At 42.1% G+C, this 27,837-nt stretch overlaps 6 protein-coding genes across 6 annotated transcripts; 2 read left to right on the top strand and 4 right to left on the bottom strand.

The window, feature by feature from the left end:
- Positions 1-7,989: 7,989 nt before the first annotated feature.
- LOC143023398 (histone H4) lies at positions 7,990-27,505 on the bottom strand. Its single transcript, XM_076181920.1, has 2 exons — positions 27,179-27,505; positions 7,990-8,124 (listed from the first exon to the last, which is right to left on the bottom strand). Exon 1 carries the CDS (start codon positions 27,503-27,505, stop codon positions 27,194-27,196), a length of 312 nt encoding a protein of 103 aa, XP_076038035.1. The 3' UTR covers positions 7,990-8,124; positions 27,179-27,193.
- On the bottom strand, positions 8,109-8,447 carry LOC143023397 (histone H4). The gene has a single exon (XM_076181919.1). It carries the CDS (start codon positions 8,445-8,447, stop codon positions 8,136-8,138), a length of 312 nt encoding a protein of 103 aa, XP_076038034.1. The 3' UTR covers positions 8,109-8,135.
- On the top strand, positions 8,880-9,636 carry LOC143023396 (histone H3). Its single transcript, XM_076181918.1, has one exon. It carries the CDS (start codon positions 8,894-8,896, stop codon positions 9,302-9,304), a length of 411 nt encoding a protein of 136 aa, XP_076038033.1. The 5' UTR covers positions 8,880-8,893; the 3' UTR covers positions 9,305-9,636.
- On the bottom strand, positions 13,426-14,152 carry LOC143023437 (histone H2A). The gene has a single exon (XM_076181958.1). It carries the CDS (start codon positions 14,082-14,084, stop codon positions 13,713-13,715), a length of 372 nt encoding a protein of 123 aa, XP_076038073.1. The 5' UTR covers positions 14,085-14,152; the 3' UTR covers positions 13,426-13,712.
- Positions 14,162-16,304, bottom strand: LOC143023436 (uncharacterized). The gene is made up of 2 exons (XM_076181957.1): positions 14,531-16,304; positions 14,162-14,431 (listed from the first exon to the last, which is right to left on the bottom strand). Exon 1 carries the CDS (start codon positions 16,295-16,297, stop codon positions 14,540-14,542), a length of 1,758 nt encoding a protein of 585 aa, XP_076038072.1. The 5' UTR covers positions 16,298-16,304; the 3' UTR covers positions 14,162-14,431; positions 14,531-14,539.
- Positions 16,318-16,954, top strand: LOC143023435 (histone H2B). The gene has a single exon (XM_076181956.1). It carries the CDS (start codon positions 16,519-16,521, stop codon positions 16,888-16,890), a length of 372 nt encoding a protein of 123 aa, XP_076038071.1. The 5' UTR covers positions 16,318-16,518; the 3' UTR covers positions 16,891-16,954.
- Positions 27,506-27,837: the final 332 nt, after the last annotated feature.

Genomic DNA, 27,837 nt, shown 5'->3' with positions numbered 1-27,837 from the left:
AACTCAAAGTAAAAAAAAAAAACAATGGGCTGGCGGTTGGCATCCAAGAATCTTAAATGAAATGAAAAATGAGATTGTTGTTGCAATAGAAATGATTTTCAAATATTTTCCATCCTATCCGGAGAATGGAAGCTAGCTAGCTAACGTTACTCCCATATTGAAAGAAGGTGACAAAAAGAAACCAAATAACTATAGGCCTATAAGTTTGACTTGAATAGTAGGAAGAATAATGGAAACTATCATCAGAGGTGCTATCGAACATCATTTAGAAAGTAACCGTTTTATAAATGATAGCCAGCATGATTTGAGACGGAAGCGTTCTTGCGTAGCTAACTTACTGGAATTGTACAACACAGTTATCTGGAATTAGTACAAAAGAAACAATATATATATAGACTTAATATATGTAGACTTTGGAAAAGCTTTTGATACCGTCCCCCACGAGAGACTACTTACTAAATTAGCTTCACACGGAATAAGTGGTATCCTATTGAGTTGGACTAGTAATTGGCTGAATGATGGAAAAGAGAGAGTTGTTTTAAATTGAAAAGGTTCTAGATGGAAAAATGTTACAAGTGGAGTTCCTCAGGGTTGTTCCGTTCTCGGGCCACTTCTATTCATCTATATACTTATAAAATTCTGATCATGTTTTTGTCATCTTGCTTGCTTGCTTGCTTGCTTGCTTGCTTGCTTGCTTGCTTGCTTGCTTGAAACCGTCACCCAGCCAATCAGAAGAAGAGATATGACGTCACGACTGAGGACCAGCCAAGCAGCAGAAGAGGTGATATGACGTCACGACTGAGGACCAGCCAAGCAGCAGCAGCAGCAGCAGCAGAAGAGATATGTCGTCACGACTGAGGACCAGCCAATCAGAAGAGGAGATATGACGAGGCGAGTTTGTCCAAAACAATTTGTCTAAAGTACAATTTGTGTAAATCAATTTGTCTAAAGTACAATTCATCTGTAAACAATTTGTCTAAATTACAATTCATCTATAAACAATTTGTCTAAAATACAGTTTGTGTAAGGAAAAGAGACTGAGAAATTGGTAGATCTAATTTATAATGTATTAATAAAGTACACATTGGTTTTCATTCAAAATTTATTGACAATAAAACTTTATTAAGACAAAAATTAGATTTATCAACACAATTACAGCTTTATTCAAATATACCATCTACTAAAAAGAGTTCTTTTATAGTTAAAAAGAAAGGTTGTGGCCAGCCCCCCGGATGTAATCAATACTATTATTTGGATCGAAGTGTCTATGTAACTTTATTAAGACATTCTTGATTTATCAACACAATTACAGCTTTATCAAAATATACTATCTACTAAAAAGACTTCTTTCATAGTTAGAAAGAAAGGTTGTGGGCAATCCCCTGGACGTAATCAATAATATTATTTGGATCGAAAGCCTGAACAAGCCTTTTTATGCGTTTTGCAGTGCCTAGGTAACGTTTCCTTGTGGGTTCTGGCTCTACCCCACCAACATAGTGTTCAATCTGAACCTCGTTGAAACTTTGTTCTTTCTGCAAGTATTTGATAAATCTCCATATATTGGGGTGATGCGCACCTGCTTGCGTTTGAAATGTACGATGCCATCCTTGGACGGAATTGGTAGTTTTAGGTCAATCATCAAGCACCCTAGAATACATATTCCACGTATCATGTCGAAAGAGAGAGAGGTGGACGTCGACTATTCCGTCTGTTAGGCCTTGCAATCCATGTGTCTTGAAAATAATCAACGACCTCTTGTGCTTCATGCGGGAATGTGTTGTTGTCACACAATAACTCAAACGCATCTGTCACTGTGGCTATTGGCACAAATGCTAATGCTGGTAGCATCCGCATCCGTAAAGCAAAACTGGTATCTGTTTCATATTTTTGTTTTAATCCATGATTTTGAATTACTCGTAAAACACATTTGCTAAAGTGGGAGAAGCAGCCATTTTGCACTGTTTTTTTTTTTTTTTTTTTTTTTTTGGGGGGGGGGGGGGAATTCTTTCAAAAACGCTTTCATCATTGCTCTCTCGAAATCGATTGTTATCGATAATGGTGCACATAAAGGTTCAATGTTCCTTATCTGTTGTAAAAAGGTTATGTATGTTTCTTGTGTTTTGTCCTGTAATAATCCAAACACAAGGGGCAGCGAATGTTTCTCTCTTAATCCATGTAGGGTATATAGCTGGTGAAACAGGAGAGGGACAGTTTTAAATGTGCCATCGGCATACCAATGACTGCTTTGTGATAAAGATTGCAAATGACGACGTGTTGCAAATATGATTATACGCTTTTCAACTGGTCCCGAGTCATAAATCAGAAATTGATCACCTTTAAAAGCTATGGGAACTCGGGTAAGTGGGAGGGGGGGGGTGTGGTGTGGTGGTGGAAATACACGGGTCAGGTAATGTAAACGATTCAGATTTGAGTAAAGAAAGAAGTGTCTAAAATTGGGAAAATCTTATTGTTTGTTGTCCATTTTTTTTTTTTTTTTCCCAGAGAAACTGTATTTTTGACCAATTGTTTTAGACTTTTTTTTTTTTTTTTTTTTTCTTTTAGAGAAATTGTACGTTAGCCAAATTGTTTTAGACAAACTCGCCTGATACCATGATGCGTAGTGTTCCAAGCAACGACGACATGGCGTCACAATCTTCTGTATTTCACTTCTTATAACTAATCAAGTCAGTCACTGCCTTCGTCTACTGAATAGGGGTAAGAGCTCTAAATTGTACTCAATTTGATATTGAAACTTATTTTCTGTGATTTATACTATACGGTGATAGTGACATAGTATATCTATCATAAAGATTATGTTGATAAACGTTGCTACTCGCTACTCCCTCCCTGAACGATAATGATCATGAGTGGGAGTGGGGTGACGAGACGTGACATAACAGAAGCATAATTAAGGAGGCTCTATTTGATTTCTTGAGAACGCCTGTATCCAGTTTACTTTGCTTCGAGAGAGCACGAGGACCGCACAAAACTGGTAAGTCTTAAGCTAATAATAACCTGCTTTAAAAAGATCGTGATATGACATGTTAACAATGGGCTGAAGCTACACTTCCAGAGCAGAATGAATGCATATTTTGGTAGACAGAAAGAAAGATGCATTATGGTACAGCATAGACAATTATATGCTGGGCTGAGTAGAGGTAAACAAATTGAAAATATTAAAGTGGTTTTAAATCATTCAAATTGTACAAAGAATGTTGTAAATATAAGAGCGTTGTCTTAATAAAGATTTTATTGACCATCTTATTAAGAAGGTATCATTTAGAATTTTATTCGACCCAACGGGTCACGGGTTGTCTAGTAGTATATATAAATGATATAGACCACGGACTAAAATGTATTGTTTCCAAATTTGCTGATGATACAAAACTGTACGGGACGGGAAATGGTCACTTAAACAAATTAGACATTCAAGAAGATTTAGATAGATTACAGCAATGGTCCGAAAAGAAATAGAACACAAGTAAATGGAAGGTAATGCACATAGGTGAAAATAACAGTAAGTACGGTTACGAGTTATTTGGAAATTCGTTAACAAAAGTGAATAGTGAGAAAGGTCTCGGCGTAATTATCAGTAAGGACCTCAAATCACCCAAGCAGTGTATTTCAGGCTCTGAGATAGCAAATAAGATTGTAAGACTGATTGCGCGATATTTTGACTTCAAAAGTTCATCACCCATTAACAATCATTAGTTCGTCCACATTTGGAATATGCTTTTTCCGTATGTCATGAAAGACATTGATAGGCTGGAAGAAAGTACAAGGGCGAACCACAAAGCCGATTCCTAAAAAAGCGTCGACTTGAAACCGGTCTTTAAGATTCTAAAGGGAACTGGCAAAATTTCCACACTGAATGAGAGTCAGACAAGAAACAATGGTCTCTAACTGTCCGGAAATATATTTAATTTGGAAGTGGGTAGAAACAACTTGGACAACCGTGTAGTTAATGAATGGAATAAACTTCCCGCAGAGGCAGTGCAATGTAGTTCAGTTGGAAGTTTTAAGAACCATTTAGATGAACACCTAAGGAAGATGCTGTAATGATTATCACTTATTTTATATGTTTTGTTATCATTTGTCTGTTTGATTCTCATTTATATGTCAATATGTTTGATTCTCATTTATATGTCAATATGTTTGATTCTCATTTATATGTCAATATGTTTGATTCTCATCTATATGTGGATAGGAGGTAAGGGAACACGGGCTGAGGGAAATATTTTTATTCCTGACTAGTTTCGCCTGAAAGGCTTCTTGAGAGGAAACTAGTCAGGAATAGAAATATTTCCCTCAAGCCCGTGTTCCCTTATCCTCCTATCCACATTCGTCACAATGTATACACATTTCTCATTGATATGTCAATACGTTTGATTCTCAGTTATATGTCAATTCATTACAATTTACCTGTTTGTTTATTACCTAACTATACCTATGCATTTTTTTTTTATTTACATTATCATATATATGTATATTTTTAGCCATTTATTATTATGATTTTTTTTTCGCACCCGACCTAGATATGGACCAAAAGGTCTCGTGTCGGCGTGCTCCGCCTTTGTAATCCTTTGACAAGCACGTTTGTTGTTGAAGAAGTTCTCAATAAGCTTTGGTAGCAGTCGTTTACAATTAGGATCCTTGCGATTTGATAGGAATGCAGGAACTACATGCAGACAAAGCAGGCTTTTTTTTTTTTTCTCTCTCTCTCCAACCTTCGCTATGGCTCTTTCAGCGTTTACTTGGCGTTCAAGAAACCTGATCCTAGCTTCAGATAGCTTTGGAAACATGAAAGGGTTCTTGTCCTCGAAAATGTAAGGCCTAAGGCCTTGGCAAAGTGTTTTACTCCTCCTAGTTTAATTATGAAGTGGGTGTATTAAGACTTTGTTGGAATGTACTCGAGGCTGTGTGAGAACATTTATCATTCCTAGCTGCAGTACCACTCGTGGGTGTCCGGCCGGCCAATGAACTCTCTTGTAATGGTCATCTTTAGCTGAGTTGTCCCATAAGGAAAGGAAAGATGAATATTTTGTGTATCCTCGTCGCAAGCTAAGCAGGCATCTTGCAATGACCAGAAAGTTGGCACTTGAATTGAGCCTGCCTCATTTATTGTGTCAAGAAGTTGTTTGACATTATCCTATTTCCTCCCTTTCTTTCTTGCGTACGGAGTGTGGAAGAGGAGAGGCAAAGACGGATATTTATTTCCATTGGGTAGCAAGACTGCTTTGTGACTTGGTGTTGAGCTATCTATGAAGATTGGCCGTTTTGCAGGATCACGCTTGAGTCCAAGCGCAGTAAAGAAAGGAATGAGACATTTACAGTATGGCAGATCATTACTAATAATCTAGTACATTTTAGAATATGGATGCCATTTCCGTAAGACAGGAAGGTGTTATTGGCGGGTGTGTTGATGCCATACCGTACTGCCCGCAAATGTTGCACAAGAAATGGCTGATGTGGTGTCCGCGGTGTCTGTCTGTCAGTTACCGAGTACCCAACCCGGTTCTATAATTATATTTTTCATTTCATAAAGAATAAAGGTGAGTACTTGGTTGAAGGCGCTCTATTAGGTACAGTTGCATACAATGAAATGGAAACCTGACTCGCGAGGCATGGGCATAACATGAGCAAGTACCCAATGTAACAATGGTATCCAAGTCGGTTGCGAATGGAAATGAAGATGTCATTGTAGATATGGGGCAATTTGAAAAGAGAAAGGTTAAGGGGTGCTATGAGTAGGAAGTCAACATTTGGCCTCATCATTTTGATCTATTTGTCTTTAGACACAATGTGGTCGCCTTTGTAGTTGAGCGTAAGATGCAGCAATGGGTATTTTCTATTATTTTGATGATGGAATGCTAGATAGGTAGGTAGTATTGAAGTGGACTAGCGCACAAGTATCAGCAGGTACATACAAGTACTGTATTTGAAAGGCTCTCCGTTAAGATTGTAATGGTGCTACTACTACCACCTTTTTACTTCTTCTTTAGCAAAGTCCATGCTCATGAAAGTGTGTACTTGCACCACCACACATTGGACGATTGATTGTGCAATCGTGGAAATGCGAGCGGTGAATTAAGTACACAGCATAATGACTAGCAGGCCAACAACTGAATCAGAGGGAGAGGGTGGGAGGGAGAAGGATGTCGTACTAGAGGTGTAGGCACTTTGCCTTGGCCCTCGTTGTGGTAGTTGGCCATGAAATATGCACGTAACTGAACTGGACTAGCAGCTAGCTTGATAAATTCTGGTCATTGAAACGCGCTCCATCAAAATTGTGATACTACTACTAGCACCACTTTCTTCTCTCTCTCTCTCTCTCCTTTCTTAAAGTTCGTGGAAATGTGTTTTTGCACACAATTGGTGATTGATTGGGTTGTACAGTTATGGGATTGTGTTTTGTAGTTGGCCATGAAATATGCACGTAACTGAACCGGACTAGCAGCTAGCTAGCTAAATACTGGTCATTGAAAGTATGCATATATGTATGTGCATGTATATATGTGTTTGCGTGCAAGCGCGTACACATGTATGTGTATACTCGTATGTACGCATGCATCAAAATTGTGATACTACTACTACCACTTTCTTAACGTTCATGGAAATGTGTTCTTGCACCTCCGCCACTATACAATTGGCGATTGATTGGATTGTACAGTTGTGAGCCATGAAATATGCGCGTAACTGAACTGGGCTAGCAAAATACTGGTCATTGAAACGCGCTCCATCAAAATTGTGATACTACCACCACTTTCTTCTCTCTCTCTCTCCTTTCTTGACGCTCGTGGAAATGTGTTCTTTCGCCACCACTACACAGTTGATGATCGATTGGATTGCACAGGTATGGGATTGTGGGCGGTAGTTGGCCATGAAATATGCACGTAACTGAACTGGGCTAGCAGCTAGCTAAATACTGGTCATTGAAACGCGCTCCATCAAATTTGTGATACTACCACCACTTTCTTCTCTCTCTCCTTTCTTGACGCTCGTGGAAATGTGTTCTTTCACCACCACTACACAATTGGCGATCGATTGGATTGCACAGGTATGGGATTGTGAGCGGTAGTTGGCCATGAAAAGAAATATGCACGTAACTGAACTGGGCTAGCAGCTAGCTAAATACTGGTCATTGAAACGCGCTCCATCAAAATTGTGATACTACTACCACTTTCTTCTCCCTTCTTAATTAACGCTCGTGGAAATGTGTTCTTGCACCACCACCACTACTACACAATTAGCGATTGATTGGATGGTACAGCGGTAGTTGGCCATGAAATATGCACGTAACTGAACTAGCAGCTAAATAGTGGTCATTGAAACGCGCTCCACCAACCCCCTTTTTTCTTCCTTAACGAAATCCATGTTCGTGGAAGTGTGTTCTTGCACCACCACTACACAATTTGCGATTGGTTGGATTGGATTGTACAGTTATGGAATTGTGAGCCGTGAATTAAGAAGACAGCGTAATGACCAAGAGCCTAACTAACTAAATCGGAGGGAGAGGAGCACGTACTCTATAGAGGCGTAGGCACTTTGCCCTCGTTGTGATAGTTGGCCATGGAATATGCACGTAACTGAACTGGACTAGCGCACAACTGTCAGCAGAGAAATACTAGTCATTGAAACGCGCTCCATCCAAATTGTACTACTACTGCTACCACTCTCTCCTTTATTCATTCAGGTTGGTGGAAATGTTGTGTTGTTGCACCACCGCCACTACACAATTGGTGATTGATTGGCTTGTACAGTTGTGGGATTGTTTGTGAGCGGTGAACTAAGAAGACAGCGCAAGGAGTAAGATGGTAACTTAACTAAATGGGAGGGAGAAGGAGCTCGTTACTAGAGGCGTAGGATCTTTTTTCTTTCCTTCGCTCTGGTTGTGATGGTCCATGAAATATGCACGTAACTGAAATGGTTGGTTCATTGTGAACCATGAACTGCATAGTAGTAAATGTGAGGCAATTATATCGTCTATCTATCTCTTTTGTAAAGTTATGTGGCTCCTAAAGGAGCCGTTCGTTGGTGGGAGATAATAAGAGGAGGCCGAGGACGAGGAGAAGAGAAGCACGCGCGTGCACGCGTTTCCCCATGTCTGCCTGCCTGCCTGCCTGCCTGGGCTTAATTTAACCTCCGAAACCGTAGAGGGTTCTGCCCTGGCGTTTGAGGGCGTAGACGACATCCATAGCAGTGACCGTCTTCCTCTTGGCGTGTTCCGTGTAGGTGACAGCGTCGCGGATAACGTTCTCGAGGAAGACCTTGAGAACTCCACGTGTCTCTTCGTAGATGAGTCCAGAGATACGCTTGACTCCTCCACGTCGTGCCAGACGGCGGATGGCAGGCTTGGTGATACCCTGGATGTTATCACGGAGAACCTTGCGGTGGCGCTTGGCGCCTCCCTTTCCAAGTCCCTTTCCTCCTTTGCCACGACCGGTCATGATGAAGCTTGTGTTGAATCTGGCCAGAAGGCACGAGGCGCTCGCGTCTCTACGGCTCGGTCACTCGGCGTTTTCTCTCGTTGCCGTCGGGCGGCGGGTCCCGTGCGTACCCGAAAGTAGCCATCGCATGGGTCGAGACCTCGTGGGCGCCTTGAGTCGTGCCATGACCGGCATGTGACACCTACATGACATGGCCAACGGTGCTGACCAAGGGGTCCACTGGTAATGGCTGGTGTAAGTGGTCGACTTGTAGGTGATTTTGTCCACTTTAAGGTAAAGGCAGCACTCGGGACGTGAACATTTTAGCGGCTCAGACGTCTCTACGGCCCTCGCGCCTCTCAGCCAATGAGAGCGCCTGCTACGAGACGACCGAGGTGTGGTGGCGGGCAGAGTTGGGCTAGTGCCGACATTACTTACTGTACTGCAGCACCAAAGCAAAGCAAGCCATGGCGCGCACGAAGCAGACCGCTCGCAAGTCGACAGGAGGCAAGGCCCCTCGCAAGCAGCTAGCCACCAAGGCCGCCCGCAAGTCGGCTCCTGCCACAGGAGGCGTCAAGAAGCCCCATCGTTACCGCCCTGGTACCGTGGCTCTCCGTGAGATCCGTCGCTACCAGAAGAGCACCGAGCTCCTGATCAGGAAGCTGCCCTTCCAGCGCCTGGTGCGTGAAATTGCCCAGGACTTCAAGACAGACCTGCGCTTCCAGTCCTCTGCCGTGATGGCTCTGCAGGAAGCCTCAGAGGCTTACCTGGTCGGTCTGTTCGAGGACACCAACCTGTGCGCTATCCATGCTAAGCGTGTTACCATCATGCCCAAGGACATCCAGCTGGCTCGCAGGATCCGTGGCGAGCGTGCTTAGATCATGAGCACGTACGCAGCGGGGGTCGTCGGCAGCAGCAGAAGAGCACAGGGAAAGGAAAGGGAAAGAGAGGAAGGCAGGCAGGCAGGCAACACGCCACACACCCTCCCTCCACCCAACCCAATCCAAACCACCCTTACCTGCCTTCATTCTCATGCCGACCGACCAACTAACTCACTAGGCCCTCTTTAGGGCCAAATTTTGATTACAAAAGAGAGCACGGTGATTCTTATTAGGGATGCGCCGGCCTTGCCTAAAAATAAGTTCTAGACTAGTTACGATTTTTTTTTTTTTTTTTTTTTTTTTTTTTTGTGTGTGTGTGTGTCTCCGAGGTGTGGTGGCGGGCGTGTTTTTTTTTTTTTTTTTTTTTTTTTTGTGTGTGTGTGTGTCTCTGAATTCCCTACACTAGTTAAGACTTTCTCTCTCACTCTATATGTCAATTACCTAGGATATGCCTTGAACGAACTAGTTAAAGCGTTTTTGTTGATATGCATGTACGTACACACATATATCCATGATTCGTAAGGAGAGCTCGCTGATTCTTATTAGGGAAGAAACGACCTTGCTTAGGATATATCTTAGACTAGTTATTTTTACCCTGAGTTACCTAGACTAGTTAAGACTTTCTCTCTGAACTGCATAGGATATATGTTAGGCTAGTTAACACTTTTGTCTGTTTGTATCTCTCCCTCTGCGGCGAAATCCTTGTACGAGTGATATCGTGTGGCACTCGTTGATGTAGATAGATAAACATGTGTAGCTATGGATAGATTTTATGTGTATATAAGCATGCATAGTAAAATATACACCCAAGGTATGGACGTACACATGTATGTGTATACTCGTATGGACGTACACATGTATACTCGTATGCACGTACACATGTATGTGTATGCACGTACACATGTATGTGTATACTCGTATGCACGTACACATGCATGTGTATACTCGTATGCACGTACACATGTATGTGTATACTCGTATGCACGTACACATGTATGTGTATGCACGTACACATGTATGTGTATGCACGTACACATGTATGTGTATGCACGTACACATGCATGTGTATACTCGTATGCACGTACACATGTATGTGTATGCACGTACACATGTATGTGTATGCACGTACACATGTATGTGTATGCACGTGCACATGTATGTGTATGCACGTGCACATGTATGTGTATGCACGTGCACATGTATGTGTATGCACGTGCACATGTATGTGTATGCACGTACACATGTATGTGTATACTCGTATGCACATACACGTGTATGTGCGGACACATGTTGATGTAGATAGATATACATGTGTAGTTGTAGATATGTTTAATGCGTGCATGTGTAGCTGTAGATAGAGTTAATGCGTATATAAGCGTGCATAGTAAAATATACACCCAATTTATGTGAGTATGCATATATCTATGTGTATGTACACATGTATGTACCTGAGCGTACACGTGGGTAATATATATGTCTGTGTGTGTGTATTCATATAGATATGTGTGTGTTTCCACATATCCATTGTTGTTGGCAACACGCCAGAACTGCTGTAGTCCCCCCTAAGTAAAATTCTTTCATTGTGCATAATATTGTTAATCTGCATTAATATATATATACCAATTCCCATCATTAACGTATATTGTAAACATTACATCTGATACGAGCATCACTATTATATTACTAAATGGATTTGTATATAGTTATATTTGGATACGCTTTACAGAGCGTGGTGTGGTGGCGGGCAGTTTATTTTTTTTTTTTTTTTTACTCGTATGCACGTACACATGTATGCACGCACGCATGTACGTACACATGTATGTGCGTACGCATTACGTACACATGTATGTGCGCACGCATGTACGTACACATGTATGTGCGCACGCAGGTACGTACACATGTATGTGCGCATTCATGTTGATGTAGATAGATATACATGTGTAGCTGTAGATAGATATAAGGGGGCCCCGGACACCCATACTCTTGTGCGGTACGACCGAATCAGTTTTTCAGACAAACAAAATTTATTACTCATTTCCTTTTCTGATTACCTATAAATACATGTAGTATCACTTCCTTGCACTTAAAAATACCATATTATCTAATAGTCAATGGGCAAAATGTTCAGTAACTTCAAAAACTAATATCGTGGAAAAGGTCTTACCAATTTTTTTTTGCTTAAGGTCCATTTGAAGAGTGGCCCTATCTGAACTTTTTTTTTTTTTTTTTTTTTGTAGATTTTTTATTTATTTACCTCGTACGAGAATAGCAATGATTTTTTTTTTTTTTGTACATATTGTTAAAAAGATTAAATTTCTGAGGAAAAATAATAGCTAGAAAAATACTGCCAAAGAAATTGCTTTATTTTGACTTCCAGATATTTACGTCTTACAATTCTCTACAAATGAAAAAAAAAAAAAAAGTGAAAATTTGTATATAAAAGAGCGACTTATAATTTGATGAATGGAAAGAAAACAAACTTTTCAGTAGCGCCCTTTAAATGCCGCACGGACATTTAAAGACATTAAATTATATTTTCCTTTATTTTATTCTATTACCAAGTTAAAGTTACTATTTCTCTTCACCCCTCCCACAGTTATTGTTGGTAGAATAATGAATATTGGTTATTGCTAGAATAAATGAAAGATTTATTTGACGTGCAGGAGTGAGATGCTTGCCAGGTGTCGCCAATAATTAATTTATTCTATTTTATATATAAGAACAGAAACGGAATTGAGATGTAATTTTTGGTCGAAGTGCTACCACTATTATAGAGAATCTTTTGAAATGCTTATCTGTTGGAAGAATAAATATATATATATATATATATACATATATATATATATATATATATATATATATATATACAGTATATACGATCGCGTGCATGAATAGCATGAGAAAATGATATTCTCCTGTTTACGCACTTCGACTGTTACTAAAGTCTCTCCTTTTAGCATCGTCCTGTGGGTTTAGTCAAATTGCCAGATACCTCCATATCAAGCTGCCAGATACCTCCATATCAAGCTGCCAGATACCTCCATACACAAGCTGCCAGATATCTCCATAGATATGAATTGCAGTAAAAAAAAAAATGGCTATCGAAATTTTGACTCATTTCAAATGTTTTTCATGCAATGGGGTTGCCAGAGGTCTCCAAAAGTTTATCTATTTTATTTTATATATAAGAAAAGAAAGGGAACTGAGCTCTAATATTTTGTTTGAGTGTTACCACCATCATGGAGAACCTTTTGAAATGTTTACCTAAAATTCGTTCATTTTCCAGAATTTTTTTGTCGATTTTTCGCGGCCGGGGCTCCCTTAATGCGTATATAAGCGTGCATAGTAAAATATACACCCAATTTATGTGAGTATGCATATATCTATGTGTATGTACACATGTATGTACCTAAGCGTACACGCGCGCGTGTGTGTGTGTGTATCCACGTATGCATTGTTGTTCGCAACACGCCAGAACTGCTGTAGTCCCCCCTAAGTGAAATTCTTTGATTGTGCATAATATTGTTAATCTGCATTAATATATATATACCAATTCCCACCATTAACGTATATTGTAAACATTACATCTGATACGAGCATCACTATTATATTACTAAATGGATTTGTATATAGTTATATTTGCATACGCTTTACAGAGCATTTGTATATTGGTCGAGTATTATTGATGTGATGGCTGACGGCCGATTTAAAAAATGAGTCCTAAAACAGTATGGAAGTTTAAATGATTCCTTCCTACAATTGGGACGATAATCTATTATCATGATGTGGAAACGAACCGCATCAGACGTACACACGTAAGAGTGTGTGTGTGTGTGTGTGTGTGTGTGTGTGTGTGTGTGTGTGTGTGTGTGTGTGCGTGCGTGCGTGTGTGTGTGTGTGGGTGTGTGTGTGTGTGTGTGTGTGTGTGTGTATGTGTGCGTGCGTGTGTGTGTGTGTGCGGGCGGGTGTGTGTGTGTGTGTGTGTGTGTGTGTGTGCGGGCGGGTGTGTGTGTGTGTGTGTGTGTGTGTGTGTGTGTGTGTGTGTGTGTGTGTGTGTGTGTGTGTGTGTGTGTGTGTGTGTGTGTGTGTGTGTGTGATGATGCATACGTGTTTGTACAGGAACAACGTGCGATGGTGCGAGAATGTATCTATGTTGGCAGGTATGCTTGCATCTGTACAGGCGCATGGTTACATTGATTCAAGTGAGCTAATGCATGCTACATACGAGGAAACCTAATGGCAAGACGCGATGCGATTGACAAGGAAGAAGAGGATGAAAAATAAGAAATAAAAGAATGGACAGTCAGTAAGAACCAAATTATCTCTCTTGTAAAGGACTGTGGCTCCAAGAGGAGCCGGTTATTAGAAGACACGAAGAAGAAGTTTAAAGATGTCGCTTGGGCCTTTACTTCTTCTCTGTCTTCTTGGGCAGGAGAACTGCCTGGATGTTAGGCAGGACACCACCCTGGGCAATGGTAACGCCAGAGAGGAGCTTGTTGAGTTCCTCGTCGTTGCGGATGGCAAGCTGGAGATGGCGAGGGATGATACGGGTCTTCTTGTTGTCGCGGGCAGCATTGCCGGCCAACTCGAGGACCTCGGCAGCCAAGTATTCCATGACTGCTGCCAGATAGACAGGGGCACCAGCACCAACGCGCTCGGCGTAGTTGCCCTTGCGGAGGAGTCTGTGAATCCTACCGACGGGGAACTGAAGACCAGCCCTGCTTGAGCGAGACTTTGACTTTCCCTTAACCTTTCCGCCTTTGCCACGGCCAGACATGATGAGTTGTGTTGTGAGCGAGGGTAACCGACCGTCCTACACGGTGAGCAAGTTGTTGAGGATATAAGCGTCGCTGGGTTTTTTTTAGATTTATTGATTTACAAGAAATACATCTTGTTTGGGTCTCTACCCATATTCCTAGAAGGCATACAAGTATGCCTTTTACAATAAGTTACATGTACATTTGTTAAAAATATGTCAATATATGTTGCGCTGTACGGTCTCCACGATCTAGCCGACGTGGTTAGTGTCCTATGAGTCCGTCGCGTCCCATCCGGTCCAGCCGACGTGGTTCCTGCACCCGTCGCGTCCCATCCGGTCCAGTCTAAGGCATCATGCGCAGTTACCTAGGTGAAGAGAAGAAAGCATTAGTCCTTGGCTTAAATTAAAATGTGTCATAAGTCAAAAAAGTCAAAAATCAGCAAGAGAGTACAGTCGAACAGAACCCATCCGTATCATCTGGGGGGCGGCACTTGAAGGAGGCGTCCCAGCCGATACGAGTTAAGGGACACCGTCAGTCGACGGATGAGTCCCCCAGCCGAGGTCCTGGGGCCCGCACGTAGAAATCTGGTCGCCGGGCAAAGGGCCACATAATGATCTAGCCCGTTTGCGCCGGCCTCTCCACAGTGGATGCAGGCCTCCGGCTGTCCCGTCACCTCCGAGAAGCATCGATACCCGAGACGGAGTCGATGAAGGGTGACTTCCTCTATCCTGGAGAGACGGACTCCAGGGGTCAGTCGCTCATACGCTGTGGCAACTTGATACCAGCGTGCTGACGGCCTCTGGGCTGTTAGGTTCCTATGGCTTTGTAGTTCCCTCTTGGCCATCGCTCTCGTTGCAATGGCCAAGATCTCAGTTCGGCTCGGGAGGACACCGATTCCGCCTTCCATGTCCCCTGTGGCCGCTCTTCTGGCCACCCTGTCTGCCGCTTCATTTCCCTGGATGCCGATGTGTCCCGGCACCCAGTTGAGGACGACTGATCTCCCTTGCTGACGGAGGGCCTTGAGCTGAAACAACAGTGAGGTCATTAGTTTTTTCTGGTCAGTGTGATAATTTTTGGATATTAATTGCAACAGAGCTAAACTATCTGTGTGCACAACTACATTACGTTGGTGGGTGTTGAGAGCATGGGTCAATGCTAGACCCACTGCAACACCCTCTGCTTGCGTCGAGCAGCGAGTGCCCAACACCCTTACTCCCTGTTCCTCGTCCTTCGTGACAAACGCTGCACCTGCCACGTTGTGTACGGGATCCACGGAGCCGTCTGTAAAATAGACGACGCAGTTTTCCTGGGCGACAGATCTCATTGTGGCCTCCGCATCCGCCCGCAGGCGCGGCAGCGGCGTACCGCGTCGTGACGCCATCACACTGATTCTGGCCGGTGGATTCTCCCAGGGGGGAGACTGCACATAACCTTCCACCGGCACATCCCTCCTCTTCTGAAGGATAAGGTCATGCAGGTGAAGGTCCCTTATGCGGTGTGCAACCCTCGCTGACCACCTCTTCTGCGGGAAGAGATCCGGATCTTGCTGGAGGGCGCTGATTAGCCTTCGCCGCAGGAACGAGTCATGTTCTCTCTGAATGACTCTTATGGCGAAGGCTACCACCAATCCTGAGATCCTCACACTGATAGGCACCAGTCCCGCCTCTTGCTGCATATTGGCGACCAGAGTCCAGCGCGGCGCGCCCAATATTACGCGCAGCGCCTGGTTCTGTACTGTCTCCAAGTCAGCCAACCGTGTTGCGGATAGACCAGCCAGAGCACTGCTGGCATAGTCTATCACCGGTCGAATTGCGCTGACGTAGAATGTCCGGAGGACAGCGCAGTTGGCACCTGCCTCTCTGGTCGCCAAGGACTTCAAAACGTTAATCCGGCTGAGGACCCTTCCCCGGATGTATGCCACTTCAGTCCGGAAGGACAGCCTGGAGTCGAGCCAGACACCTAGGTACATGTGCGTGCTGACCCACTCCACCTCATGTCCCTGCAGCAGAAGCCTGTCCCTCGGTGTCACGCTAGTGCCAAAACACATGGCTTTGGTCTTTGGTGGCGAGATCTTGAGGCCAAGCTCTTCGCATTTGGAGGAAATGCGGTCGAGGCACATTTGCGTCCTTCTGGCCTTGGTCCTTCTGCCTGCCACCACCAGCGCGACATCGTCTGCGTATGATAGGAGGCGGCATCCTGTGGGTAGAGGGATGGCTATTAATGCACTCATCAGCACGTTAAACATCGCTGGGGAAAAGCTTGATATATATAGGATCAGGTAGCGGCTCAGAGCGGTTGGCGGAGGGAGGCTATTGACCATTCAGAACGCAGGGATTGGGTTCTTGTTCGCCTGCGACCGCTCTTGCCAACTACTGCTGCCCACTATGTCTGATTTATAAGCAAATTTTCAACGCGTTCCGGCACTACACTGACATTTGCCATAGAAGCAACATGCCGCCCAAGACGTCCGGAAAGGCCGCCAAGAAGGCCGGTAAGGCCCAGAAGTCCATCTCCAAGGGAGACAAGAAGAAGAAGCGAAGGAGGAAGGAGTCCTACAGCATCTACATCTACAAGGTGCTGAAGCAAGTTCACCCTGACACCGGGATCTCCTCCAAAGCTATGTCGATTATGAATTCGTTCGTGAACGACATTTTCGAGCGCATTGCTGCCGAGGCTTCCCGCCTTGCCCACTACAACAAGCGCTCGACAATCACTAGCAGGGAGATTCAGACTGCTGTCAGGCTTCTACTCCCTGGTGAACTGGCCAAGCACGCCGTGTCTGAGGGCACCAAGGCCGTCACCAAGTACACCTCCTCCAAGTAAACTTTTTCTTCTTCCTTGAAGTTGTTACACTTGGTTGGGCAACCCGGCTCCTTTTGGAGCCACATGTCATTCAGAAAGAGAGAGAGATGTATCTAATACAAATGTCAATTCTATCCATTGATCCTGATATTACTACTACTATTCTTGTCTGCTGTGCTCGTGGAGTCCCATATGTACCTTTGCAGATTTGATCAAGCTGCAGTTACGTCTACCTTCTTTGTGATTCGTCTGCCATGAAAGCTGTGTTCTGTAGTATGTTTTGAAAGCAGTGTGTTCTGCGTAGAACTAGTTTGAAATGGGGCATTGCTTATACACACCTTGACAGCAGGAGATCCATTCCTTCTATTATGCATTTTCTCTCTTGTTTGAATATGAATTGACTTGTACTGTGTTTTATCTGTTCTTATCAGGGAAGGGTGAGGAGGAAATGCCCTGCACCATGAACTAACTAACCAACTGCACTCTGAACATGACATGAGGAAATAGAAAGGAAAAATCCATATATGTATAGAAGACTTGTGGAATGAGGGTTTTGGGTACAGTGGCAGAAAGTACAAGGGAAGTGGTGACAGGTACACTAATGAGGCCAATGCAAATAGGAAACGTATGACTTGACAAGGCTGTAGTATATGAAGAAGAAATAACAGAAGTGACCGTAGGTTCTAGAGAGAGTATTGTGTCACTTGGAGAAGTGTGGCATGATTAAAAGACCCACAACTGGGAAAAGGAGAGAGAATATAATGCCAAGTGGCTGTGAGATTGATGTTGAAAATGATAGCAAGTCAAGGACAAAAAAAGAAAGAAAAAAATCTCCTACTTTATTCACAAGTGTGTTTGAGTGCGGGGACTAACCTTAACTGATGGTGTGTGCATTCTATTTTTTTTTTTTTTTTTTTTTTTTTTGGCGGCTGGCTGTCGTTAATAACAAGCTGTTTGTGCATTAATTTTGTCATGCTCGTTCTGCCTCCATCTTGTTTTATATATATATATATATAGGGGATAGCATAGCTATCGTGGGTAAGCTGCGTTGTGTGTAGACGTATGCACTCTGTAAGAGATAAGAAAGACGAAGAGTAACTGGTGAACGATGCTGTGTGTCTCAAGGAAGGGAAATGGAATGGGTGCATGTTATTTGGCGCTAGACATTAGTTAGTTATGAGAAATATGGTCAAGTAACATTTTGTGAGGAACTTGAACGGGCACTTTTCTTTGGCATCAGAAATGCCCACGCACACACACACACACACACACACATAGAAATTGTTCAACAACAAATGCCGGAGAAAAGTAGTAACACATGTGTAAATGACAGGTAACACCACAGTCGGAAAAGACAAAAAAAAAAATAGGAGCCGAATACTCGAGCCTATGTACTTGGACTGCTAACTGCAATCAACCCTCTTCGGTAGTAGAAGTGGGAGGTGGATGCTATATTTAAAAAGGGGCCTGTTACAAAGGAAGAGGGACTAGGGAAGGAGTAAATGAATAACACTACCCCCCAATCTGTTGTGACGTGAAGCCGGGTCGGGGGGATACCTGTTAACCATTTTGATATTTTGAGAATGGATATTGTGTTTCTAAAATACCCGATTTGAGTAAAGCTCAGTTGATAGGACTACGTCAGGAGCTTCAGCTCACAGACTGGGAGGCCAAATTAAGCGAAAGACCTGTAGATCAGATGTGGGAAATGTTTGAAAATACGCTGACTAAGATGATTCATACTTACATTCCTTTTAATTAAGGACAGACGTCCCCCATATCAGGCTCGCCCAAAGTGGCTCGACAAAGAAAGTGAACAAAAGTATTGCTAAAAAGAGACAGGCTTATAAGAAATATAAGTGTTCGGGTGCATGCAATGACTATGAAAGTTATGTATCAATACAGAGAGATTTAAAAAAGAGAATACGAAATGAATATTGCTGATAAATCCAAAGAGAATCCCAAGGAATTGTATAGTTACTTTAGAGATAAAAAGGTTGCTAGAAATCACATTGGTACACTATTATCTGCTGACGGTCAACTTGAACATTGAAATGAAGGAATGTGTAATATTTTAAACAATTATTTTAGCTCGGTATTCGTAAACGAAGCACCTCCATAAGTGAAACCTAGGGTAAACTTACTGGCTACGGTAAGTATAACAAAAGAAAAAATTAAAAGGTGTATAGAGAAACTCAAAGTAAAAAAAAAAAACAATGGGCTGGCGGTTGGCATCCAAGAATCTTAAATGAAATGAAAAATGAGATTGTTGTTGCAATAGAAATGATTTTCAAATATTTTCCATCCTATCCGGAGAATGGAAGCTAGCTAGCTAACGTTACTCCCATATTGAAAGAAGGTGACAAAAAGAAACCAAATAACTATAGGCCTATAAGTTTGACTTGAATAGTAGGAAGAATAATGGAAACTATCATCAGAGATGCTATCGAACATCATTTAGAAAGTAACCGTTTTATAAATGATAGCCAGCATGATTTGAGACGGAAGCGTTCTTGCGTAGCTAACTTACTGGAATTGTACAACACAGTTATCTGGAATTAGTACAAAAGAAACAATATATATATAGACTTAATATATGTAGACTTTGGAAAAGCTTTTGATACCGTCCCCCACGAGAGACTACTTACTAAATTAGCTTCACACGGAATAAGTGGTATCCTATTGAGTTGGACTAGTAATTGGCTGAATGATGGAAAAGAGAGAGTTGTTTTAAATTGAAAAGGTTCTAGATGGAAAAATGTTACAAGTGGAGTTCCTCAGGGTTGTTCCGTTCTCGGGCCACTTCTATTCATCTATATACTTATAAAATTCTGATCATGTTTTTGTCATCTTGCTTGCTTGCTTGCTTGCTTGCTTGCTTGCTTGCTTGCTTGCTTGCTTGCTTGAAACCGTCACCCAGCCAATCAGAAGAAGAGATATGACGTCACGACTGAGGACCAGCCAAGCAGCAGAAGAGGTGATATGACGTCACGACTGAGGACCAGCCAAGCAGCAGCAGCAGCAGAAGAGATATGTCGTCACGACTGAGGACCAGCCAATCAGAAGAGGAGATATGACGAGGCGAGTTTGTCCAAAACAATTTGTCTAAAGTACAATTTGTGTAAATCAATTTGTCTAAAGTACAATTCATCTGTAAACAATTTGTCTAAATTACAATTCATCTATAAACAATTTGTCTAAAATACAGTTTGTGTAAGGAAAAGAGACTGAGAAATTGGTAGATCTAATTTATAATGTATTAATAAAGTACACATTGGTTTTCATTCAAAATTTATTGACAATAAAACTTTATTAAGACAAAAATTAGATTTATCAACACAATTACAGCTTTATTCAAATATACCATCTACTAAAAAGAGTTCTTTTATAGTTAAAAAGAAAGGTTGTGGCCAGCCCCCCGGATGTAATCAATACTATTATTTGGATCGAAGTGTCTATGTAACTTTATTAAGACATTCTTGATTTATCAACACAATTACAGCTTTATCAAAATATACTATCTACTAAAAAGACTTCTTTCATAGTTAGAAAGAAAGGTTGTGGGCAATCCCCTGGACGTAATCAATAATATTATTTGGATCGAAAGCCTGAACAAGCCTTTTTATGCGTTTTGCAGTGCCTAGGTAACGTTTCCTTGTGGGTTCTGGCTCTACCCCACCAACATAGTGTTCAATCTGAACCTCGTTGAAACTTTGTTCTTTCTGCAAGTATTTGATAAATCTCCATATATTGGGGTGATGCGCACCTGCTTGCGTTTGAAATGTACGATGCCATCCTTGGACGGAATTGGTAGTTTTAGGTCAATCATCAAGCACCCTAGAATACATATTCCACGTATCATGTCGAAAGAGAGAGAGGTGGACGTCGACTATTCCGTCTGTTAGGCCTTGCAATCCATGTGTCTTGAAAATAATCAACGACCTCTTGTGCTTCATGCGGGAATGTGTTGTTGTCACACAATAACTCAAACGCATCTGTCACTGTGGCTATTGGCACAAATGCTAATGCTGGTAGCATCCGCATCCGTAAAGCAAAACTGGTATCTGTTTCATATTTTTGTTTTAATCCATGATTTTGAATTACTCGTAAAACACATTTGCTAAAGTGGGAGAAGCAGCCATTTTGCACTGTTTTTTTTTTTTTTTTTTTTTTGGGGGGGGGGGGATTATTTAAAAAACGCTTTCATCATTGCTCTCTCGAAATCGATTGTTATCGATAATGGTGCACATAAAGGTTCAATGTTCCTTATCTGTTGTAAAAAGGTTATGTATGTTTCTTGTGTTTTGTCCTGTAATAATCCAAACACAAGGGGCAGCGAATGTTTCTCTCTTAATCCATGTAGGGTATATAGCTGGTGAAACAGGAGAGGGACAGTTTTAAATGTGCCATCGGCATACCAATGACTGCTTTGTGATAAAGATTGCAAATGACGACGTGTTGCAAATATGATTATACGCTTTTCAACTGGTCCCGAGTCATAAATCAGAAATTGATCACCTTTAAAAGCTATGGGAACTCGGGTAAGTGGGAGGGGGGGGTGTGGTGTGGTGGTGGAAATACACGGGTCAGGTAATGTAAACGATTCAGATTTGAGTAAAGAAAGAAGTGTCTAAAATTGGGAAAATCTTATTGTTTGTTGTCCATTTTTTTTTTTTTTTTCCCAGAGAAACTGTATTTTTGACCAATTGTTTTAGACTTTTTTTTTTTTTTTTTTTCTTTTAGAGAAATTGTACGTTAGCCAAATTGTTTTAGACAAACTCGCCTGATACCATGATGCGTAGTGTTCCAAGCAACGACGACATGGCGTCACAATCTTCTGTATTTCACTTCTTATAACTAATCAAGTCAGTCACTGCCTTCGTCTACTGAATAGGGGTAAGAGCTCTAAATTGTACTCAATTTGATATTGAAACTTATTTTCTGTGATTTATACTATACGGTGATAGTGACATAGTATATCTATCATAAAGATTATGTTGATAAACGTTGCTACTCGCTACTCCCTCCCTGAACGATAATGATCATGAGTGGGAGTGGGGTGACGAGACGTGACATAACAGAAGCATAATTAAGGAGGCTCTATTTGATTTCTTGAGAACGCCTGTATCCAGTTTACTTTGCTTCGAGAGAGCACGAGGACCGCACAAAACTGGTAAGTCTTAAGCTAATAATAACCTGCTTTAAAAAGATCGTGATATGACATGTTAACAATGGGCTGAAGCTACACTTCCAGAGCAGAATGAATGCATATTTTGGTAGACAGAAAGAAAGATGCATTATGGTACAGCATAGACAATTATATGCTGGGCTGAGTAGAGGTAAACAAATTGAAAATATTAAAGTGGTTTTAAATCATTCAAATTGTACAAAGAATGTTGTAAATATAAGAGCGTTGTCTTAATAAAGATTTTATTGACCATCTTATTAAGAAGGTATCATTTAGAATTTTATTCGACCCAACGGGTCACGGGTTGTCTAGTAGTATATATAAATGATATAGACCACGGACTAAAATGTATTGTTTCCAAATTTGCTGATGATACAAAACTGTACGGGACGGGAAATGGTCACTTAAACAAATTAGACATTCAAGAAGATTTAGATAGATTACAGCAATGGTCCGAAAAGAAATAGAACACAAGTAAATGGAAGGTAATGCACATAGGTGAAAATAACAGTAAGTACGGTTACGAGTTATTTGGAAATTCGTTAACAAAAGTGAATAGTGAGAAAGGTCTCGGCGTAATTATCAGTAAGGACCTCAAATCACCCAAGCAGTGTATTTCAGGCTCTGAGATAGCAAATAAGATTGTAAGACTGATTGCGCGATATTTTGACTTCAAAAGTTCATCACCCATTAACAATCATTAGTTCGTCCACATTTGGAATATGCTTTTTCCGTATGTCATGAAAGACATTGATAGGCTGGAAGAAAGTACAAGGGCGAACCACAAAGCCGATTCCTAAAAAAGCGTCGACTTGAAACCGGTCTTTAAGATTCTAAAGGGAACTGGCAAAATTTCCACACTGAATGAGAGTCAGACAAGAAACAATGGTCTCTAACTGTCCGGAAATAGATTTAATTTGGAAGTGGGTAGAAACAACTTGGACAACCGTGTAGTTAATGAATGGAATAAACTTCCCGCAGAGGCAGTGCAATGTAGTTCAGTTGGAAGTTTTAAGAACCATTTAGATGAACACCTAAGGAAGATGCTGTAATGATTATCACTTATTTTATATGTTTTGTTATCATTTGTCTGTTTGATTCTCATTTATATGTCAATATGTTTGATTCTCATTTATATGTCAATATGTTTGATTCTCATTTATATGTCAATATGTTTGATTCTCATTTATATGTGGATAGGAGGTAAGGGAACACGGGCTGAGGGAAATATTTTTATTCCTGACTAGTTTCGCCTGAAAGGCTTCTTCAGAGGAAACTAGTCAGGAATAAAAATATTTCCCTCAGCCCGTGTTCCCTTACCTCCTATCCACATTCGTCACAATGTATACACATTTCTCATTTATATGTCAATATGTTTGATTCTCAGTTATATGTCAATTTATTACAATTTACCTGTTTGTTTATTACCTAACTATACCTATGCATTTTTTTTTATTTACATTATCATATATATATTTTTAGCCATTTATTATTGATTTTTTTTTTTTTTTTCGCACCCGACCTAGATATGGAGCAAAAGGTCTCGTGTCGGCGTGCTCCGCCTTTGTAATCCTTTGACAAGGTAGTTTGTTGAAGAAGTTCTCAATAAGCTTTGGTAGCAGTCGTTTACAATTAGGATCCTTGCGATTTGATTTGATAGGAATGCAGGAACTACATGCAGACAAAGCAGTTTTTTTTTTTTTTTTTTTTCCAACCTTCGCTATGGCTCTTTCTGCGTTTACTTGGCGTTCAAGAAACCTGATCCTAGCTTCAGATAGCTTTGGAAACATGAAAGGGTTCTTGTCCTCGAAAATGTAAGGCCTAAGGCCTTGGCAAAGTGTTTTACTCCTCCTAGTTTAATTATGAAGTGGGTGTATTAAGACTTTGTTGGAATGTACTCGAGGCTGTGTGAGAACATTTATCATTCCTAGCTGCAGTACCACTCGTGGGTGTCCGGCCGGCCAATGAACTCTCTTGTAATGGTCATCTTTAGCTGAGTTGTCCCATAAGGAAAGGAAAGATGAATATTTTGTGTATCCTCGTCGCAAGCTAAGCAGGCATCTTGCAATGACCAGAAAGTTGGCACTTGAATTGAGCCTGCCTCATTTATTGTGTCAAGAAGTTGTTTGACATTATCCTATTTCCTCCCTTTCTTTCTTGCGTACGGAGTGTGGAAGAGGAGAGGCAAAGACGGATATTTATTTCCATTGGGTAGCAAGACTGCTTTGTGACTTGGTGTTGAGCTATCTATGAAGATTGGCCGTTTTGCAGGATCACGCTTGAGTCCAAGCGCAGTAAAGAAAGGAATGAGACATTTACAGTATGGCAGATCATTACTAATAATCTAGTACATTTTAGAATATGGATGCCATTTCCGTAAGACAGGAAGGTGTTATTGGCGGGTGTGTTGATGCCATACCGTACTGCCCGCAAATGTTGCACAAGAAATGGCTGATGTGGTGACAGAGCAATATCCGCGGTGTCTGTCTGTCAGTTACCGAGTACCCAACCCGGTTCTATAATTATATTTTTCATTTCATAAAGAATAAAGGTGAGTACTTGGTTGAAGGCGCTCTATTAGGTACAGTTGCATACAATGAAATGGAAACCTGACTCGCGAGGCATGGGCATAACATGAGCAAGTACCCAATGTAACAATGGTATCCAAGTCGGTTGCGAATGGAAATGAAGATGTCATTGTAGATATGGGGCAATTTGAAAAGAGAAAGGTTAAGGGGTGCTATGAGTAGGAAGTCAACATTTGGCCTCATCATTTTGATCTATTTGTCTTTAGACACAATGTGGTCGCCTTTGTAGTTGAGCGTAAGATGCAGCAATGGGTATTTTCTATTATTTTGATGATGGAATGCTAGATAGGTAGGTAGTATTGAAGTGGACTAGCGCACAAGTATCAGCAGGTACATACAAGTACTGTATTTGAAAGGCTCTCCGTTAAGATTGTAATGGTGCTACTACTACCACCTTTTTACTTCTTCTTTAGCAAAGTCCATGCTCATGAAAGTGTGTACTTGCACCACCACACATTGGACGATTGATTGTGCAATCGTGGAAATGCGAGCGGTGAATTAAGTACACAGCATAATGACTAGCAGGCCAACAACTGAATCAGAGGGAGAGGGTGGGAGGGAGAAGGATGTCGTACTAGAGGTGTAGGCACTTTGCCTTGGCCCTCGTTGTGGTAGTTGGCCATGAAATATGCACGTAACTGAACTGGACTAGCAGCTAGCTTGATAAATTCTGGTCATTGAAACGCGCTCCATCAAAATTGTGATACTACTACTAGCACCACTTTCTTCTCTCTCTCTCTCTCTCCTTTCTTAACGTTCGTGGAAATGTGTTTTTGCACACAATTGGTGATTGATTGGGTTGTACAGTTATGGGATTGTGTTTTGTAGTTGGCCATGAAATATGCACGTAACTGAACCGGACTAGCAGCTAGCTAGCTAAATACTGGTCATTGAAAGTATGCATATATGTATGTGCATGTATATATGTGTTTGCGTGCAAGCGCGTACACATGTATGTGTATACTCGTATGTACGCCTGCATCAAAATTGTGATACTACTACTACCACTTTCTTAACGTTCATGGAAATGTGTTCTTGCACCTCCGCCACTATACAATTGGCGATTGATTGGATTGTACAGTTGTGAGCCATGAAATATGCGCGTAACTGAACTGGGCTAGCAAAATACTGGTCATTGAAACGCGCTCCATCAAAATTGTGATACTACCACCACTTTCTTCTCTCTCTCTCTCTCCTTTCTTGACGCTCGTGGAAATGTGTTCTTTCGCCACCACTACACAGTTGATGATCGATTGGATTGCACAGGTATGGGATTGTGGGCGGTAGTTGGCCATGAAATATGCACGTAACTGAACTGGGCTAGCAGCTAGCTAAATACTGGTCATTGAAACGCGCTCCATCAAATTTGTGATACTACCACCACTTTCTTCTCTCTCTCCTTTCTTGACGCTCGTGGAAATGTGTTCTTTCACCACCACTACACAATTGGCGATCGATTGGATTGCACAGGTATGGGATTGTGAGCGGTAGTTGGCCATGAAAAGAAATATGCACGTAACTGAACTGGGCTAGCAGCTAGCTAAATACTGGTCATTGAAACGCGCTCCATCAAAATTGTGATACTACTACCACTTTCTTCTCCCTTCTTAATTAACGCTCGTGGAAATGTGTTCTTGCACCACCACCACTACTACACAATTAGCGATTGATTGGATGGTACAGCGGTAGTTGGCCATGAAATATGCACGTAACTGAACTAGCAGCTAAATAGTGGTCATTGAAACGCGCTCCACCAACCCCCTTTTTTCTTCCTTAACGAAATCCATGTTCGTGGAAGTGTGTTCTTGCACCACCACTACACAATTTGCGATTGGTTGGATTGGATTGTACAGTTATGGAATTGTGAGCCGTGAATTAAGAAGACAGCGTAATGACCAAGAGCCTAACTAACTAAATCGGAGGGAGAGGAGCACGTACTCTATAGAGGCGTAGGCACTTTGCCCTCGTTGTGATAGTTGGCCATGGAATATGCACGTAACTGAACTGGACTAGCGCACAACTGTCAGCAGAGAAATACTAGTCATTGAAACGCGCTCCATCCAAATTGTACTACTACTGCTACCACTCTCTCCTTTATTCATTCAGGTTGGTGGAAATGTTGTGTTGTTGCACCACCGCCACTACACAATTGGTGATTGATTGGCTTGTACAGTTGTGGGATTGTTTGTGAGCGGTGAACTAAGAAGACAGCGCAAGGAGTAAGATGGTAACTTAACTAAATGGGAGGGAGAAGGAGCTCGTTACTAGAGGCGTAGGATCTTTTTTCTTTCCTTCGCTCTGGTTGTGATGGTCCATGAAATATGCACGTAACTGAAATGGTTGGTTCATTGTGAACCATGAACTGCATAGTAGTAAATGTGAGGCAATTATATCGTCTATCTATCTCTTTTGTAAAGTTATGTGGCTCCTAAAGGAGCCGTTCGTTGGTGGGAGATAATAAGAGGAGGCCGAGGACGAGGAGAAGAGAAGCACGCGCGTGCACGCGTTTCCCCATGTCTGCCTGCCTGCCTGCCTGCCTGGGCTTAATTTAACCTCCGAAACCGTAGAGGGTTCTGCCCTGGCGTTTGAGGGCGTAGACGACATCCATAGCAGTGACCGTCTTCCTCTTGGCGTGTTCCGTGTAGGTGACAGCGTCGCGGATAACGTTCTCGAGGAAGACCTTGAGAACTCCACGTGTCTCTTCGTAGATGAGTCCAGAGATACGCTTGACTCCTCCACGTCGTGCCAGACGGCGGATGGCAGGCTTGGTGATACCCTGGATGTTATCACGGAGAACCTTGCGGTGGCGCTTGGCGCCTCCCTTTCCAAGTCCCTTTCCTCCTTTGCCACGACCGGTCATGATGAAGCTTGTGTTGAATCTGGCCAGAAGGCACGAGGCGCTCGCGTCTCTACGGCTCGGTCACTCGGCGTTTTCTCTCGTTGCCGTCGGGCGGCGGGTCCCGTGCGTACCCGAAAGTAGCCATCGCATGGGTCGAGACCTCGTGGGCGCCTTGAGTCGTGCCATGACCGGCATGTGACACCTACATGACATGGCCAACGGTGCTGACCAAGGGGTCCACTGGTAATGGCTGGTGTAAGTGGTCGACTTGTAGGTGATTTTGTCCACTTTAAGGTAAAGGCAGCACTCGGGACGTGAACATTTTAGCGGCTCAGACGTCTCTACGGCCCTCG

Source organism: Oratosquilla oratoria, unplaced genomic scaffold, assembly GCF_046742065.1.
Source record: "Oratosquilla oratoria isolate Oo_2021 unplaced genomic scaffold, ASM4674206v1 SCAFFOLD47, whole genome shotgun sequence".
Taxonomy (NCBI): Eukaryota; Metazoa; Arthropoda; class Malacostraca; order Stomatopoda; family Squillidae; genus Oratosquilla; species Oratosquilla oratoria.
This window is presented reverse-complemented; position numbering and strand designations above follow the sequence as displayed.

Excerpts from the sequence above, each read along its gene's own strand:
- LOC143023396 (XM_076181918.1), top strand. The coding sequence starts at position 8,894 with ATGGCGCGCACGAAGCAGACCGCTCGCAAGTCGACAGGAGGCAAGGCC.
- LOC143023437 (XM_076181958.1), bottom strand. The coding sequence starts at position 14,084 with ATGTCTGGCCGTGGCAAAGGCGGAAAGGTTAAGGGAAAGTCAAAGTCT.
- LOC143023398 (XM_076181920.1), bottom strand. The coding sequence starts at position 27,505 with ATGACCGGTCGTGGCAAAGGAGGAAAGGGACTTGGAAAGGGAGGCGCC.
- LOC143023397 (XM_076181919.1), bottom strand. The coding sequence starts at position 8,447 with ATGACCGGTCGTGGCAAAGGAGGAAAGGGACTTGGAAAGGGAGGCGCC.
- LOC143023435 (XM_076181956.1), top strand. The coding sequence starts at position 16,519 with ATGCCGCCCAAGACGTCCGGAAAGGCCGCCAAGAAGGCCGGTAAGGCC.
- LOC143023436 (XM_076181957.1), bottom strand. The coding sequence starts at position 16,297 with ATGAGTGCATTAATAGCCATCCCTCTACCCACAGGATGCCGCCTCCTA.